Below are 17,544 nucleotides of genomic sequence, written 5' to 3'. Positions count from 1 at the left end.
CGGTTTAAGTACACTTCGGTTTGAGTACTTTCAGTTTAAGTACTCAGCGAACCGCCTGGAACGGATTAGTCCACTTTCCATTACTTTCAATGGGGAAGTTTGCTTCAGGTTAAGTACAGACTTCCGGAACCAATTGTGTACATAGCTGCCAAGTCTCCCATATTCCCTGGGAAACCCCCGTTTTTCCAGCTGTTCCCAGCCGAAAAAATGGATTTTTTTTGTTTCCCCCCAGTTTATTCTGGCGCGGCGGCCATTTTGGAACTGGGCGGAGCATGCTCAGAAGCGACTTTTGATGCTGCTTTGCCCAGTTACAAAATGGCTGCAGCGCAACTTCTGGTGCGGTGGCCATTTTGGAACAGGGCAGAGCAGCATCAAAAGTAGCTTCTGAGCATGCTCCGCCCAGTTCCAAAATGGCGGCAGCGCTACTTCCGGTCTGCTACTTCCGGTCCAGTCCCTTTTTTCTCAGGCTGGAACTTGGCAGCTATGATTGTGTACTTAAACCGAGGTACCACTGTATCTCAAATCAAGAGCTAACAAAAGAAAAATGGACATTATTTATGTATGCTACAACAGCGACAAGAATCTTGATTGCACAATATTGGAAGATGGAAGAAATACCATCAAAGGAACGATGGCAAGAAAAGCTAAAAGACTGGGAGAAATTATGGAAAGAAGGAACAATATTTACTGCATGCAATGCTTTGAAAGAAAATGTAATGAAAATGATGTAGAGATGGTATATCACACCAGTGAAATTAGCTAAAATGTATAATATAAGTAATAAATGTTTGAATTGTAAGGAAAAGGAAGGTACTTTTTATCATCTGTGGTGGGAATGTAAGAAATTGGAAGGATTCTGGGAAATGATTTATAATGAGATGAAAAAGATGTTGAAATATACATTTATATAAAAAAAACCAGAAGCATTTTTACTTGGTATTGTAGGCACTGACATTAATAGACAAGATTAAAAAAAATGTTTTTATATGTGACAACTGCAGCAAGAGTATTATTGGCACAGATATGGAAGCAGGAAGAACTACCGATGAAAGAGGAATGGCAGATGAAATTGATGGACTACGCAGAATTGGATAAGGTGACAGGGAGAATTCAAAACCAGAAGGACCAGAAATTCTTGAAAGATTGGAGTAAATATCAGAGTTATCTGAAAGACAATTGTAACCAACGACTACACTTGTAGGACTACAATAAGTTTTGTAAGGAGAACTACATGAAATATTGCAGAAAAGATTTATGAGAATGGATTTTAAGTTATGGACTATTAAAAGGAATAGTTAGGATAACAAATGTAAGATTAAGAGATGAGGTTTGAAAATCATTAGACGTGGTTGATGGAAGTCTCAGGCTAAAAAATAGCCAAAATGTTGTATAAGATGAGATTAGATGTTCTGCTTGGAAAATATATGTAAAAACTAATAAAAATGTATAATAAAGAGAATGACAAGCGCCGCCATTGTGAATGACAAACGGTGGCGTGTCTTTGGTAAATAAGTGCACAAAGTCGAAAATCCTTTAGTGAAACAGTAGGTATACATTTCGGTAATACTTAGGTATACAGTGGTGCCTCGCTAGACGAATTTAATTCGTTCCACGGGTCTTTTCTTATAGCGAAAAATTCGTCTAGCGAATCCCATAGGAATGCATTGAATTTTTTGAATTTTTTTTTTTGCCCATAGGAACGCATTAATTGAATGTCAATGCATTCCTATGGGAAACCGCGATTCGCTAGACGAATTTTTCATAAAACGAATTCTTCTAGCGAGGCAAGCTCCGCTCGAAAAATCCTTTCGTTAAGCGGAAATTTCGTTAAGCAGGGCATTCGTTAAGCGAGGCACCACTGTATATGTATTTTGTTTTCTAGCTTGATCAAAATTATTTATTACAGTGGTACCTCTGGTTAAGAACTTAATTCGTTCCGGAGGTCCGTTCTTAACCTGAAACTGTTCTTAACCTGAAGCACCACTTTAGCTAATGGGACGTCCCGCTGCCACTGTGCCGCCGGAGCACAATTTCTGTTCTCATCTTGAAGCAATTCTATTCCTATTCCTGGGTTAGCGGAGTTTGTAACCTGAAGCGCCTGTAACCTGAAGTGTTTGTAACCCAAGGTAACGCTGTATTTCATAACAGGTAGATAGTGAAGAGCTTAGGTGGCTTCAGAATTCAGCGCCCGGGTACCCCACACCCCTTGCACCCCCGGGTAAAGACGGCCCTGGCTGAACGTCCCTCATTTGAATCTCCCTCTTTATCCTCATCTTCTGTGTTTCTTTACTTAGTCATTCATGTTCGGCCCAGAGCTCCCCCAAGGAGCTCACGGCACCCCAAGCCCCTCCATGGGTGATCGCAACAACAACCCTGCAATGTAGACTCAGCAGAGATCAGGATATCACATTTCAAGAAGGAGATGGATGCAGACCACTGTGTCCTGGAGTCCAAACAATGCCCCCCCCCTCCGCTAAGCACGCCAGTCCCTCGGAGTGGAGTAACTCATTTCCTCTTGCCTCAAGCCACAACAATTATGTCAGTCCTCGTGGTCTGTCTTGTCGTTACCCAACTCCGCATCTGTGTATACAAAACAGCTGCCTCGTGCTAGGATGCGGTAGACTGACGTTCCTTCCCCTCTTCTCTCTCTCTTCAACCCCCAAATCGGTGCATCAGATCTCGGAGCCCTCGGCTACTTTCCTGCCTTGCTAACCTGGCGCCCTCTGCGCTACAGCTCCCGGCAATCGCAGCCAGCGCCTGCTTAGTGAAATTCCCAAGAGTTGATCGCAGGACAGATGTTGTGGAAATGACAGAATATTCTATCTGATTTTACAAATGTCGAGTTGTAACCCTGCCAAATACCTATCCATATATACAATGGATGCTTGGGTTGCGAAAGTGACCCGTGCGGGAGGCATGTTCGCAACCCACAGCACCGCATCTGCGCATGCATGGGTCGCAATTTGGCACTTCTGCGCATGTGCAAAGCGTGGTTTAGTGGTTTTGCGCATGCGCGAGCGCCGAAACCCAGGAGTAACCTGTTCCGGGACTTCTGGGTTTGGCACGGTGCGCAACCCAAAAGCACATGACCTGAAGCAGCTGTAACTCGAAGTATGGCTGTATATAGATTTCTCTGAATCTCTCCACTCTTCCCCTCCATCCCCTCCATGGGTCCTATTGTCAACGTTTTCAACTGCATATTATTTCATAATTTATATGTTGTATCTATCCATATTGCCCATAGTGTTTGTTACCTTACAAGTGTTACTGGAATCTTGCTAATGTTTCTGTCTGCTTAGCAGGGCCGGGTTGAGGTTTGATGCGGCCCTCAGCTCCTGAAGGTCATGGGGTCCTTTCTATGTCCAGCTGTCCTTCGCCAACAACAAATTGCTGCTGTTTTTTGTGTGTTGAATCTATGCTAGGTGGTCGTTTAAGGACTTAATAGGTATCCAAAGCCATTTGCACATAGCAAAACATGTATTTTATCAAAGTAATGGTTGAACTGAAATACAATTAAGAAGAAGTATATGAATAGTGAAATACAATGAAGAAGAAGTAGATTAATAGTTTAAAAATGATCATTAAGCTCTAACTTAAAATATTTTTTATTCATAACAAGCTTAATCATTACATGAAATAATAAGAGGTGTAAATATATGGTGCAAACTACTAAGAATGATAAATAGCAGAATGTAGGCACTCTATATATAGAAACCTAGACAGCATCTTAAAAAGCAGAGACATCACCTTGCCGACAAAGGTCCGTATAGTTAAAGCTATGGTTTTCCCAGTAGTGATGTATGGAAGTGAGAGCTGGACCATAAAGAAGGCTGATCGCCAAATAATTGATGCTTCTGAATTCTGGTGCTGGAGGAGACTCTTGAGAGTCCCATGGACTGCAAGAAGATCAAACCTATCCATTCTGAAGGAAATCAGCCCTGAGTGCTCACTGGACGGACAGATCCTGAAGCTGAGGCTCCAATACTTTGGCCACCTCATGAGAAGAGAAGACTCCCTGGAAAAGACCCTGATGCTGGGAAAGATGGAGGGCACTAGGAGAAGGGGACGACAGAGGACGAGATGGTTGGACAGTGTTCTCGAAGCTACGAACATGAGTTTGACCAAACTGCGGGAGGCAGTGGAAGACAGGAGTGCCTGGCGTGCTCTGGTCCATGGGGTCACGAAGAGTCGGACATGACTAAACGACTAAACAACAACAACAACAAATATATAGAAAGGAGCAGACCAGGGATATTTTAGGGAGCAGGCTAGTAGGCGGGGCCCATGACTTACATCCTTGGAGCTGACACAACACCAAACGCTGGATGTAGGTTTTATTTGTTTTTCAACTTATATTTTGGAAATGTACATCCAGTTTTTTCCCCTTTAATTTTTTTTTTGGGGGGGGCCAAGAGAGTGGGGCCCTAAACTATCATTTGATTAGCTTATACATAAATCCGGCACTGTATACAACCATACCCCAATCTTTTCCAAACCATTCATTCTGGATTAAGGGACTTTTTATGAGCTGCTTTGGTTGCCATTTTGAATTTAGGTGTTCCATTTCACATCCGCCCAAAAAAAACCACAACTTGACAACAGCGGCCCAATCCCTGCATGTGTCTGCCCTAAGAGTGACAAAAACATGTTTTTCCCCCTGCACTTCTCGCCAAATTGTGGCGAGAACCTAGAATTATGCAGATGGCGTTAATTCTTTTCTTTAAAGTTGTCACCATTCCTCTTCGTCCCCAGGGGGGGGGGGTTCTAAATACCAATAATAAAGAAAATGAAAAACGCAATAAGGAATGCCTGCGATTAAAAACAAATAATAATCTTCCGTGCTTTTCCTGGCGGTGCTGAGATGGGTGTGTTTATCCTATTATCTGAAACCCCTGCTGAAATGGGGCGGTTCGGAAATCGGGTTCTGCAAAAGTGCCATTGCTTTTGGAGGGATAATATTTTCTTGGCTGCAGAGGATGTGGTTGCTGTTTTTGTGTTGGCTGTTGCCGCAGGACAGCTGCGGGCTGCTGGCGATTGGAAGACTATTCATCAGACCTCTGCGACTCCAGGAGGACTACTATAGCCCAGGTGATCTCATGGTCGGTGGGAATTTGCCTCTCTTCAGAGCTCTAGTCAGAAAGCTGTCCTTTACACAGTATTTCAGAGAAGGGGACCTTCCCCATTTCATGTAAGTTCTCGGAGAGGCAGAAATTGGCATTTTTAAAAAAAGTGCTTTATGTTGTTGTTTAGTCGTTTAGTCGTGTCCGACTCTTTGTGACCCCATGGACCAGAGCACGCCAGGCACTCCTGTCTTGCACTGCCTCCCGCAGTTTGGTCAGACTCATGTTGGTAGCTTCGAGAACACTGTCCATCCATCTCGTCCTCTTTCGTCCCCTTCTCCTTGTGCCCTCCATCTTTCCCAACCTCAGGGTCTTTTCCAGAATAACCTTTATATACAATTTTTATTAAATTTCCTGTGTTATAATTCAAAGGACTCCTTAAGATATCAATGACTTCCCTTCTTCTCTTTCCATGGTTCATTTTACATATTTTACAAAAACAACAATATTCAGTATTCCATTGTGGCATCCATCAAAACTTATTCACACGGTTGAATTTATCTTCATGCTGCCAGCGTCTTCAGCTGTACACAATTATCCCCAAACAGAAAGGACTCTGGGTTTTTTTTGGGGGGGGGAAATAACTTTGCATCTGGACGCGGGTGGCGCTGTGGGTTAAACCACAGAGCCTAGGGCTTGCCGATCAGAAGGTCGGCGGTTTGAATCCCCGCAACGGACGGGGTGAGCTCCCGTCGCTTGGTCCATGCTCCTGCCAACCTAGCAGTTCGAAAGCACGTCAAAGTGCAAGTAGATAAATAGGTACCGCTCCAGCGGGAAGGTAAACAGTGTTTCCGTGCACTGCTCTGGTTCAACAGAAGCGGCTTAGTCATGCTGGCCACATGACCTGGAAGCTGTACGCCGGCTCCCTCGGCCAGTAAAGCGAGATGAATGCCGCAACCCCAGAGTCGTCCGCGACTGGACCGAATGGTTAGGGGTCCTTCTTAACTTACTTTGTAACTGAGACGAATTAGTCCCTTTTTCAGAGTTTCTAAGCAGAAGTTCATCTTTTTATGATACAGGAAATAATAATTATTTTTTTAAAGTTAAACCCCTATTATACACATAAATACACTCAGCACTCTTACTAGCTTCTACCCAAGAGCGATTTTGGTTTTGAATGCAACGAAAGGCAGTCTGTGAGGGAGGGTCTGTATTCAGCCATGGGGCATCAGAGTTTTAGGGGGTAAATCAGAAGGGGTATTAGAGGTTTTTCTAGGGGGTAATTATGCTGATGGTGGTGTAAGTTTGATGTGGATGTTCAGTTTCGTTGTTCTGCATGGGACAATAACAATAAAGATTATTGTATCGTATTGTACTCCTCTCGTTGTAGCCCTGTGCCCAAAAACTACCAGTATATTCTGGCATTGGGTTTCGCCATCCAGGAACTCAACAAGGACTTGATGCTTCTACCCAATGTCACTCTGGGCTTCCGTATCTACCAGGAAAGCAGTTTTGCAAACAAGCCCACGGAGGCCAGCCTTGCTCTGATCTCCACGCGGAGACAAATGGTCCCAAACTACAGCTGTGACAAGCAGGACAACCTGCTCTCCGTCCTTGGGAGCCTCGACTCCAAGACATCGAGACAGATGGCGTCAATTTTGAGCGCCTTCAAGATCCCACAGGTAAGAAGAGAAACTGGCCAGGGTTCCAGATTCCTTTGACGCAGGGATACAAAACCCATGCTCTGCAAAACAGTTCCAGGGTGTGTGTGGGCCACCTTTTCTACGGGATTGTCAAAGGGGGTCACGACCGCAAGGAATTCTCCAGATAATAAAAATAGTAAAGAGCCGTTCGGCAGTGGAACGGTCTCCCTCCTTGGGAGGTGGTGGAGGTTTTCAAGCAGAGGTTGGATGGCCATCTGTCGTGGATGCTTTAGCTGAGATTCCTGCATTGCAGGGGGTCAGACTGGATGACCCTCGGGGTCCCTTCCAACTCTACAATTCTATGATTATACAAATAACATACGAAATACAAATACAGGGGGAGAGTTCAGCTGATTTGAACAGGTTGTCATGGAAGGATTATGGAGGGTGTGTGTGTGTGAATCTTCCTTGCATTCCTTGACTGCTCCTCATGTTAGCTCTGTCCCACCTCCCACTTCTCCTGAATTCCAGAGGAACAAATACAAATTTCCAAATCTTATTTCAGAACCAGGGAGTTCAGTGTGATACACAACTTTTAGCCGTTTTGGTTCATTGACATCTTCTTCCCCACCTACTTTGCACTGTTGATGTATTGATCAAACATGGCTTTTTGCAGGCCATCTTTGGTCAATAGATCGTAGGGTGGTTCGTATTAAAACCAGGAAATGTAGCCACTAACATTCAGCAAAGCTCCAGAGGAAATTCATCAACAGCGTCTGCAGCTGCAGACCAGCTCACGTTAATAAAAAGGCTGGTTTGCCCAGGGTCAAGAGAAAATAAATGTATATTTGCTGTGGAAAGACCCCAGTGGCTTTGATGGGCACACATCCTGAGATTGGAGTTTTCCCAACTGGGGTCACGGCCCTATTTCCATGATATATTCTGTGCCCAGGGCAGCTGTCTCCCAGCTCCATCTGGTATGCAGGATGAGACCCTCCCTGCCCGCAGACTGTCTCACCAGTCTGGTCCATGCTCTGGTTATCTCCCGCTTGGACTACTGCAATGCGCTCTCCATGGGGCTACCTTTGAAGGTGACTCGGAAACTGCAACTAATCCAGATTGTGGCAGCTAGACTGGGGATTGGGAGCGGCCGCTGGGACCATAGAACACTGGTCCTGAAAGACCTACACTGGCTCTCAGTATGTTTCCCGGCACAATTAAAAACGTTGGTGCTGACCTTAAAAGCCCTAAACAGCCCAGTATCCCTGAAGGAGCATCTCCACCCCGGACCCCGGGGTTCACTTCCCGAGGGCCTTCTGGCGGTTCCCTCCCTGCAAGAAGCGAGGTTACAGGGAACCAGGCAGAGGGCCTTCTCGGTGGTGGCGCCCTCTCTGTGGAACACACTCCTACACTCCTATCAAATGTCAAGGAAATAAACAATTATCTGACTTTTAGAAAACATCTGAAGGCAGCCCTGTTTAGGGAAACTTTTAATGTTTGATGAGCTATTGTATTTTAATATTTTGCTGGAAGCCACTCAGAGTGGCTGGGGAGACGCAGCCAGATGGGTGGGGTATAAATAATAATAATAATAATAATAATAATAATAATAATAATAATAATAATAATTTATTATTTATACCCCGCCCATCTGGCCAGGTTCCCCCAGCCACTCTGGGCGGCTTCCAACAAAACATTAAAATACAGAAATCCATCAAACATTAAAAGCTTCCCTAAACAGGGCTGCCTTAAGATGCCTTCTAAAGGACTGGTAATTGTTATTCTCTTTGACCTCTGGTGGGAGGGCATTCCACAGAGTGGGTGCCACTACCGAGAAGGCCCTCTGCCTGGTTCCCTGTAACTTGACTTCTCGTAGCGAGGGAACCGCCAGAAGACCCTCGGCGCTGGACCTCAATGTCCGGGCAGAATGATGGGGGAGGAGACGCTCCTTCAGGTATACTGGACCGAGGCAGTTTAGGGCTTTCAAGGTCAGCACCAACACTGTGAATTGTGCTCAGAAACGTACTGGGAGCCAATGAAGGTCTTTCAAGATCGGTGTTATGTGGTCTCGGCGGCCACTCCCAGTCCCCAGTCTAGCTGCCGCATTCTGGATTAATTGCAGTTTCCGGGTCACCTTCAAAGGTAGCCCCATGATGATGATGATGATGATGATGATGATGGGGGTGGCGATATAAGGAATTTTCACTGGTAGGACCCCACGGAGAACATCTCCTGCTTACCTTAAAGGCTGAAGCAGAAGATGCAGAGATCTTCATGGGACTGCATGCATGGTCCCATCGAGCTGAGTAGAAGGATTGCTGCAAATAATAGTAGTAAATAATAATATGGAGGAGGGAGAAAGATTGTTTTCTGCTGCTCCAGAGAAGGGGACACGGAACAATGGATTCAAACTTCAAGAAAGAAGATTCCACCTCAACATTAGGAAGAACTTCCTGACAGTAAGAGCTGTTCGGCAGTGGAATTTGCTGCCAAGGAGTGTGGTGGAGTCTCCTTCTTTGGAGGTCTTTAAGCAGAGGCTTGACAGGCATATGTCAAGAATGCTTTGATGGTGTTTCCTGCTTGGCAGGGGGTTGGACTGGATGGCCCTTGTGGTCTCTTCCAACTCTAGGATTCTATGATTCTAGTCAGAGGAATGGTAGCATTATGGAGGAAGCAAAGAAGGCACTGCAGAGCTTCAAAACTGCATGTTAAAAAAATTAAGCCATTCCTTCTTTCAGCTCGGCTATGGCTCATCCAAACTGGAATTCGCATCTCCTTCCTTCTATCGCATCGACCCCAACGAGATCCTTCAGTTCAAGGGTTTAGTCTCACTATTCCTGCATTTCCGCTGGAATTGGGTGGGACTCATCACTTCGGAGGATGACGGCGGTGAAATTTTCATCCGGACTTTGGCGCCGCTCCTCGCCCGAAACGACATCTGCATGGCGTTTGCGGAAAAGGCTGTCCCAGAAACCAACGTCATTTTGGGGCATTTGAAACGATGGGCGAAACAAGTTTCAAATGTTTACAAAAGTGAGGCTCGGGTGGTGGTTTTCTTTGTAGATGCCAATTCCATCAGATATTTAATGGGGCCCATCACCCAATTGCAAAAAAACAAGGGGACCTCAGTTGGGAAAGTTTGGGTCCTGACCTCCCGCTGGGATTTTGCTGCTGTGAGTTACTCCAGAACTTTGAAGCATCTAAAACATTTCCACGGGTCCATTTCCTTCAAAATCCACACGAGAAAAGTGCCTGGATTCGTCGAATTTCTCTCCGCTTTAGATCCATATCGGTCTCCGGAAGACGTCTTTCTCCGTGGCTGGTGGAAAATGACATTTGGCTGTGAATTTCTAAAACCAGGCCAAAACGTTTCGAAGAACCAGCGGAACTGTACAGGGCAGGAAAAGCCGGAGGATCTCCCAGCCTTTGTGTTTTCGACAGAGATGACGGACTACAGTTACAGCATCTACAATGCTGTCTATTCTGTGGCCCACACATTGCATGATGCCATGTATTCAACCGGATCCAAAAGAGGTGACAAGAGACTTCTGAATCTCCAGCCTTGGCAGGTAATGTCTCCACGGAACCAAGTACAGGTGTGTTCCCCACTTCCATACGATCGACTCGCACGCAACTGCATGCCCATGTGGCGCCAGTTCGAAACTGGGAATGGCAAGAGAGAGTTGGGGAGTTGGCTCATGAGAAGACCCTCCCTGGAGTCCTGAGAAGATGTCAACGAGGGTCAAGGAAGTCCCAAAGAGCCCAGAGTTGCCATGGGGCTTTTTAAAAAAGGCTGCTCAGCCTCCCCACCCCGACCACATCTCTGTGTGAGCTGAGAGGGTTAACAGCTCAGCAGTCGTCCTGTATCACGGGGGCTGTTCTCATATAAACAGGAAGTACCTGTGACGTGTCATGTAAACAGGAAACAGGACCTGTATGTGTACTGTTGTAAACTTTCTGTCATATATGGGATTGTATGTTTGTTTCTTCCGTTCGTGTCGCAGTTTCCAGCCGAGATGGACCTGAACTCCCCCGGCTGGAGTTAGCCTTAATAAATCTTCTTTGTTTTAATGAACAAGGAGACGACGCGAGTTATTTTTCACAGGCACGAAGAGGCACAGAAAGCTAGATGAAAGTTTCCGCTGCTACAGACTGTTACCTGAACTCAGGAGGAAAAGTTTCTAGGCGTTTAGAAACAAGGCTTGACATTCGTGACGGAAGTGTAGTGGGCAAGGAGTTTTTGCAAGTGTCTAGAACACAGCCAAAGTTGTCGTAGGCAGATCGGTTTCTCTGCTATCCTTCTGCCTCACAAGGTTGTGTTTATTGATGTTTCCCAATTGGATAATTGGACAACATTCTACACTCTGAGCTCCACTTGAATTCGACCCACAGCAATCTTTTCTCTTTAAGAAAACAGAGGGCAGGCCCAAAGTTGTCTCACAATGTTGTTGTTGTTGTTGTTGAGTCGTTTAGTCGTGTCCGACTCTTCATGACCCTATGGACAGGGCACGCCAGGCACTCCTTGTCTTCCACAGTTTGGTCAAACTCATGTTCGTAGCTTCGAGAACACTGTCCAACCATCTCATCCTCTGTCGTCCCCTTCTCCTTGTGTCCTCCATCTTTCCCAACATCAGGGTCTTTTCCAGGGAGTCTTCTCTTCTCATGAGGTGGCCAAAGTCTTGGAGCCTCAGCTTCAGGATCTGTCCTTCCAGTGAGCACTCGGGGCTGATTTCCTTCAGAATGGATAGGTTTGATCTTCTTGCAGTCCATGGGACTCTCAAGAGTCTCCTCCAGCACCATAATTCAAAAGCATCAATTCTTCGGCGATCAGCCTTCTTTATGGTCCAGCTCTCACTTCCATACATCACTACTGGGAAAACCATAGCTTTAACTATACGGACCTTTGTCGGCAAAGTGATGTCTCTGCTTTTTAAGATGCTGTCTAGGTTTGTCATTGCTTTTCTCCCAAGAAGCAGGCGTCTTTTAATTTCGTGACTGCTGTCACCATCTGCAGTGATCAAGGAGCCCAAGAAAGTGAAATCTCTCACTGCCTCCATTTCTTCCCCTTCTATTTGCCAGGAGGTGATGGGACCAGTGGCCATGATCTTGGTTTTTTTGATGTTGAGCTTCAGACCATATTTTGCGCTCTCCTCTTTCACCCGCATTAAAAGGTTCTTTAATTCCTCCTCACTTTCTGCCATCAAGGTTGTGTCATCTGCATGTCTCACAATACGTCACCGCAAGTCTCCAGACCCGTTTCACAACCGCAACTTGCCAAACCTATTTCATTTCATTTCTTATTAAATTTCCAAAAGTTCTTCGTAAAAACTCCAATACGTATTTTAAACACATTATTTTATATTATCAACTTCCCACATTTTCCATGTTTTTCTCATCTCTCCCCCCCCTTTGCCGAACCCTGTCTTCCCTATTTTTTTGAAACACAGTCGTAACGCAATCATCTTTAATTGTTCTGTTGCTCATAGTTCAACACCTGCTCACGGATTCTTCATGCCGTGGTATTTCTTCAAATAATCCGAAAAAATGCTTCTATTGTTCAAAAAAGAAGTAGAAGCAAAACACCAATGTTAGCTTTGTTGATTCAACATAGTCCATAACTTTGTTGATCCATTCTTCTCTACTGGAAACTTCTTCCTTCTTCCTTTTCTGAGCATAAAGAATACTAGCCCCTGTAGTTATATACATAAACAACTTTACCATCTTTTTTGGAATTTCTATCCCTGTAATCCTTAGAAGAAAAGCTTCAGGGTGGGTTGTTGCTGTTTATATACTCGGTTTAAACATCTTTTTTTAATCTCATCATATATCATTTTCCCAAATACCCTCACTTTTCTACAAGTCCACCACATATGGAAAAAAAAACCCACCTGTTTGCACTTCCAGCGGTTATTAGAAACCTTCTTATACGTCTTAGATAATTTATCAGGCGTTACAAATACTATCACATCTCTTTAATTTCAGATGCTGGCCTCTTTGAGGAAGATTCGGTTTAACAACACTGCTGGGGAGGAGATCTATTTTACGGAACATGACAAGAGACGGGCAGCCTATGATATTCTGAATGCCGTCTTCTTCCCAAACGAATCGTGGGCTGAAGTAAAAGTTGGAGGCCTGGATCCTGGCGCACCTCCGGGAGAGGACTTCAGCATTAACCCAGATGCAATCGTGTGGGTCACCCAGGTGCAGACAATCGGAATACTCTATATTCATGTCCAATTCTTAGGTTGGAGCAGACAGAAGACAACCTAGACAAGAGCATGGCAACTTGCGGAGGGTTTCACGCTATCGAACCCCTTACTTGAAAAATTGCTGCCAAAGCCTTTGACAATTTAACAGCATCCTTTGCCGAATCAAACCAATGCCTTTATTTAGTTGACTTCTTTTTCTTTCTGGTTCGCCAGAAGCGGCTTAGTTCCTGCTTGGCAGGGGGTTGGACTGGATGGCCCTTGTGGTCTCTTCCAACTCTATGATTCTATGACCTGGAAGCTATACACCGGCTCTCTCGGCCAGTAAAGCGAGATGAGCGCCGCAACCCCAGAGTCGTCCGTGACTCTGGGGTCCCTTTACTTTTACCTACCGGTATTACTTCCCTTGATCTGGACACTAGACTTCTGTTGATGCAGCCTAGAATTGCAATAGCTGTTTTGGCTAGCTGGTTTTATGATATGTAATGAAATGGCTTCTGAACGATGTATGTTAAAATTATTAATTTGTATTGTATTGATTGTATTCATTGTTTAGTTCTGTCCAGAGCTATGTGCATAGATGACACTATACAAAATATTATTATTAATATTAATAGATCTGGGTTTCTGTTTTTGTGGAGCCGAATAACCTACCAAAATGTTTCACTCACCCCACAAGTTGTCTACCCGTTATCAGCAAGAAGGAAGTTCTTCGAAGTAGCAAGTGAGAAACGTTCATCTCGTGCGGAGAAAAATCCAGCAATGTTGTTATTATTTTTTCCATTTTAGAAGACCCCATTCTCCAGGTGTGTAGAAAGTTGCCCTCCGGGACAGAGCAGAAAAGTTCCAGAGGGGAAGCCGGTTTGCTGCTATGAATGTGTTGCTTGCCCGGAAGGGACCTTCTCTAACCAGACAGGTAGGTACAACTTAGACACCCAAATTAAAGCGCAGAAGTGGTTTAGACAAGAGTGGCTTGGAGAGAGACATAATAATAATAATAATAATAATAATAATAATAATAATAATAATAATTTATACCCAGCCCATCTGGCTGGGTTTCCCCAGCCACTCTGGGAGGCTTCCAACAGAATATTAAAATACAATAATCTATTAAACATTAAAAGCTTCTCTAAACAGGGCTGCCTTCAGATGTCTTCTAAAAGTCTGGTAGTTGTTTTTCTCTTTGACATCTGGTGGGAGGGCGTTCCACAGGGCGGGTGCCACTACCGAGAAGGCCCTCTGCCTGGTTGCCTGTAACCTCGCTTCTCACAGGGAGGGAACCGCCAGAAGGCCCTTGGAGCTGTACCTCAATGGGGGTGGAGATGTTCCTTCAGATATTCTGGGACGAGGCCGTTTCGGGCTCTCAAGGTCAGCACCAACCCTTTGAATTGTGCTCAGAAACATCCTGGGAACCAATGTAGGTATTTCAAGATCAGTGTTACATGGTCTCGGCGGCCACTCCCAGTTACCATTCCAGCTGGCGCATTCTGGATTAGTTGTAGTTTCCGGGTCACCTTCAAAGGTAGCCCCACATAGAGCGCATTGCAGTAGTCCAAGCGAGAGATAACTAGAGCATGCACCACTCTGGCGAGACAGTCTGCGGGCAGGGAGGGTCTCATCCTGCGTACCAGATGGAGCTGGCAGACAGCTGCCCTGGACACAGAATTGACCTGTGCCTCCATGGACAGCTGTGAGTCCAGAATGACTCCCAGGCTGCGCACCTGGTCCTTCAGGGGCACAGTTGCCCCGTTCAGAACTAGGGGGTCCTCCACACCTGCCCGCCTCCTGCCCCCACAAACAGTCTTTCTGTCTTGTCAGGATTCAACCTCAATCTGTTAGCCGCCATCCATCCTCCAACCTGGGGTGAGGGGAAGGGGAATAGTTTCTGGTGAATTTAAAGAGAGAAGTTTTCCAGAAACGTTTGGATAAACGACGCCATCTCAGTGGGTTAACAACACAAAAGGAAACTTCATCGCATGTGTGAAGTATCTCCGTTCTGTTTCTTGGTACCAGACGCAGCTCACTGCACCCCGTGCCCCGAAGATCAATACCCCAACAAGAACCAAGAGCAGTGCATTTCCAAGAAGACCAACTTCCTCTCATACCAAGATAGTCTTGGAAAGGTTTTAACTTCTCTGGCCCTCCTCCTCTTCCTCATAACCTCCCTAGTGCTGGCGATCTTCATCCAACAACGCGATACGCCCATTGTCAAAGCCAACAACCGAGACCTCACCTACACCCTCCTTGCCTCCCTCCTGCTCTGCTTCCTCTGCTCCTTCCTCTTCATCGGCCGGCCCAAGAAGACCATTTGTCTTCTCCGGCAAATGACTTTCGGCACTGTTTTCTCCGTCACCGTTTCTTCCGTACTGGCAAAAACCGTCACGGTTGTTCTGGCCTTCGTGGCCACCCACCCAGGAAACAGAGCGAGAAACGTTTCACGGAGGCAACTGGCGAACTCCATCGTGGTGGCCTGCCCATTGATCCAAGCCGTTCTCTGCGCCATCTGGCTTATGAACTCTCCTCCGTTCCCACAGCTGGACTTCCATTCCACGCCTGGAAAGGTTGTAGCGGAATGCAACGAAGGTTCGGCCGCCATGTTTTACACCGTCCTGAGTTACCTGGGTTTCCTGGCCCTCGCCAGCTTCATGGTGGCTTTCCAAGCTAGGAAATTGCCGGATAGTTTCAACGAAGCCAAGTTCATCACCTTCAGCATGCTGGTCTTTTGCAGTGTCTGGGTCTCCTTTGTCCCAACTTACCTGAGCACCAAGGGGAAGTTCATGGTGGCTGTGGAGATCTTCTCCATCTTGGCCTCCGGCGCTGGTCTCCTGGCTTGCGTTTTCTTCCCCAAATGTTACATTATTCTCCTGAGGCCAAGTCTCAACAGCAAAGATCATCTAGTTAGGAAAAGAAAAGTAAGATAATTTAACAGAATTTTTAAGTTAAATTATTCTGTTGTTGTTTAGTCATTTAGTCGTGTCCGACTCTTGGTGACCCCATGGACCAGAGCACGCCAGGCACTCCTGTCTTCCTCTGCCTCCCGCAGTTTGGTCAAACTCATGTTCGTAGCTTCGAGGACACTGTCCAACCATCTCGTCCTCTGTTGTCCCCTTCTCCTAGTGCCATCAATCTTTCCCAACATCAGGGTTTTTTCCAGGGAGTCTTCTCATGAGGTCTTGGAGCCTCAGCTTCAGGATCCGTCCTTCCAGTGAGCACTCAGGGCTGATTTCCTTCAGAATGGAGAGGTTTGATCTTCTTGCAGTCCATGGGACTCTCAAGAGTCTCCTCCAGCACCATAATTCAAAAGCATCCATTCTTTGGCGATCAGCCTTCAGCCTGATTATTCTGTACAGTAAATAAATAAATTCTATTCTATACCTGTTTCTCCCCCCCCCCCTGACTATTGTTCTGTTGTTTATTAGCATTGTGGTTTTATTTGAGTTGAGAGGAGCTTGATCAAGCTATTGCTGCTATTTGAATTTCAAATTCAATGGCTAATTTAATATGTGTGTGGGGGGGCTATTGGGTTGTTGTTGTTTTGATAATGTATTCTGAGGTTTTATATTCTGATTTTATCTTGTGAACCACGCTGAGACCTCTGGGTATAGGGTGGTATTTCAATTCAATACAAAAATAAAAATAAAAATAAGGTTTTCTGGTGTTTCTCTGCTCCCCCTTTGATTGTAAATTACTTCGAATGTACCGGTATCAATAAAATATAGAACATAGGGGGAAAGTTAAGATAGGGTGGTCATTTAATATTTACAATAGGGACCCAGGTGGCGCTGTGGTTAAACCACTGAGCCTAGGGCTTGCTGATCAGAAGGTCGGCGGTTCGAATCCCTGTGACGGGGTGAGCTCCCGTTGCTTGGTCCCAGCTCCTGCCAACCTAGCAGTTCGAAAGCACGTCAAAATGCAAGTAGATAAATAGGAACCGCTACAGCGGGAAGGTAAACGGTGTTTCCATGTGCTGCTCTGGTTTGCCAGAAGCAGCTTTGTCACGCTGGCCACATGACCTGGAAGCTGTACGCCGGCTCCCTCGGCCAATAATGCGAGATGAGCGCGCAACCCCAGAGTCGGTCACGACTGGACCTAATGGTCAGGGGTCCCTTTACCTTTACCTTAATATTTACAGCTATATATTCTGTCTCAAAAAAACCTAGCAGAAAAAAGATCTAGGCACATATTTCCACATTTTGCAAAATGTTCCTTCTCCCTCCCTAATCATTCAGTTTGTTTGGGGGGGGGACTGAAGAGCTGAGAAAGGCCATCTTTTTATCAACTTTGTGGTGCTTCAGATGTGGGAAACTAGGAAAACAAAAGCAGCAACAATAGGGGAACCTTGGACAAACTTCAAGATCAAAGTGTGGGAAACTAATTTCTGGAAGCATTGTATTAAATTTGTTTTAATCTGTGGCTGATTTGGTAAAATTTGGAAAATCAATAAAAAGGATTTGGCAAAAAATATGTATTATTGTTTGCTGATATCATACGCACCCCCCTACAACATTTCTCTGATGAAAATAGGGACGTCCTATTCCATCCCCTCCAACATTTCTCCCATGAAAAGAGGGACGTCCTATTCCATCCCCTCCAACGTTTCTCCCATGAAAAGAGGGACGTCCTATTCCATCCCCT

At 45.5% G+C, this 17,544-nt stretch overlaps 1 protein-coding gene across 1 annotated transcript; it reads left to right on the top strand.

The window, feature by feature from the left end:
• Window positions 1–9,484: 9,484 nt before the first annotated feature.
• LOC132592243 (vomeronasal type-2 receptor 26-like) lies at window positions 9,485–16,564 on the top strand. The gene is made up of 4 exons (XM_088673095.1): window positions 9,485–10,272; window positions 12,686–12,904; window positions 13,699–13,825; window positions 14,923–16,564. Exons 1-4 carry the CDS (start codon window positions 9,646–9,648, stop codon window positions 15,828–15,830), a joined length of 1,881 nt encoding a protein of 626 aa, XP_088529221.1. The 5' UTR covers window positions 9,485–9,645; the 3' UTR covers window positions 15,831–16,564.
• The last annotated feature ends 980 nt before the right edge of the window (window positions 16,565–17,544 follow it).

The sequence above is a fragment of the Zootoca vivipara genome, chromosome 6 (assembly GCF_965207765.1).
Source record: "Zootoca vivipara chromosome 6, rZooViv2.hap1.1, whole genome shotgun sequence".
In the NCBI taxonomy this organism is placed as follows: Eukaryota; Metazoa; Chordata; class Lepidosauria; order Squamata; family Lacertidae; genus Zootoca; species Zootoca vivipara.
The sequence above is the reverse complement of the archived record's forward strand: the minus strand, read 5'-3'. Positions and strand labels throughout refer to the sequence as shown.

Coding starts and splice junctions, on each gene's coding strand:
- LOC132592243 (XM_088673095.1), top strand. CDS start 9,646: ATGGCGTTTGCGGAAAAGGCTGTCCCAGAAACCAACGTCATTTTGGGG. Junction 10,273..12,685: donor TGAATCTCCAGCCTTGGCAG/GTAATGTCTCCA, acceptor CTTTAATTTCAG/ATGCTGGCCTCTTTGAGGAA. Junction 13,826..14,922: donor GACCTTCTCTAACCAGACAG/GTAGGTACAACT, acceptor TCTTGGTACCAG/ACGCAGCTCACTGCACCCCG.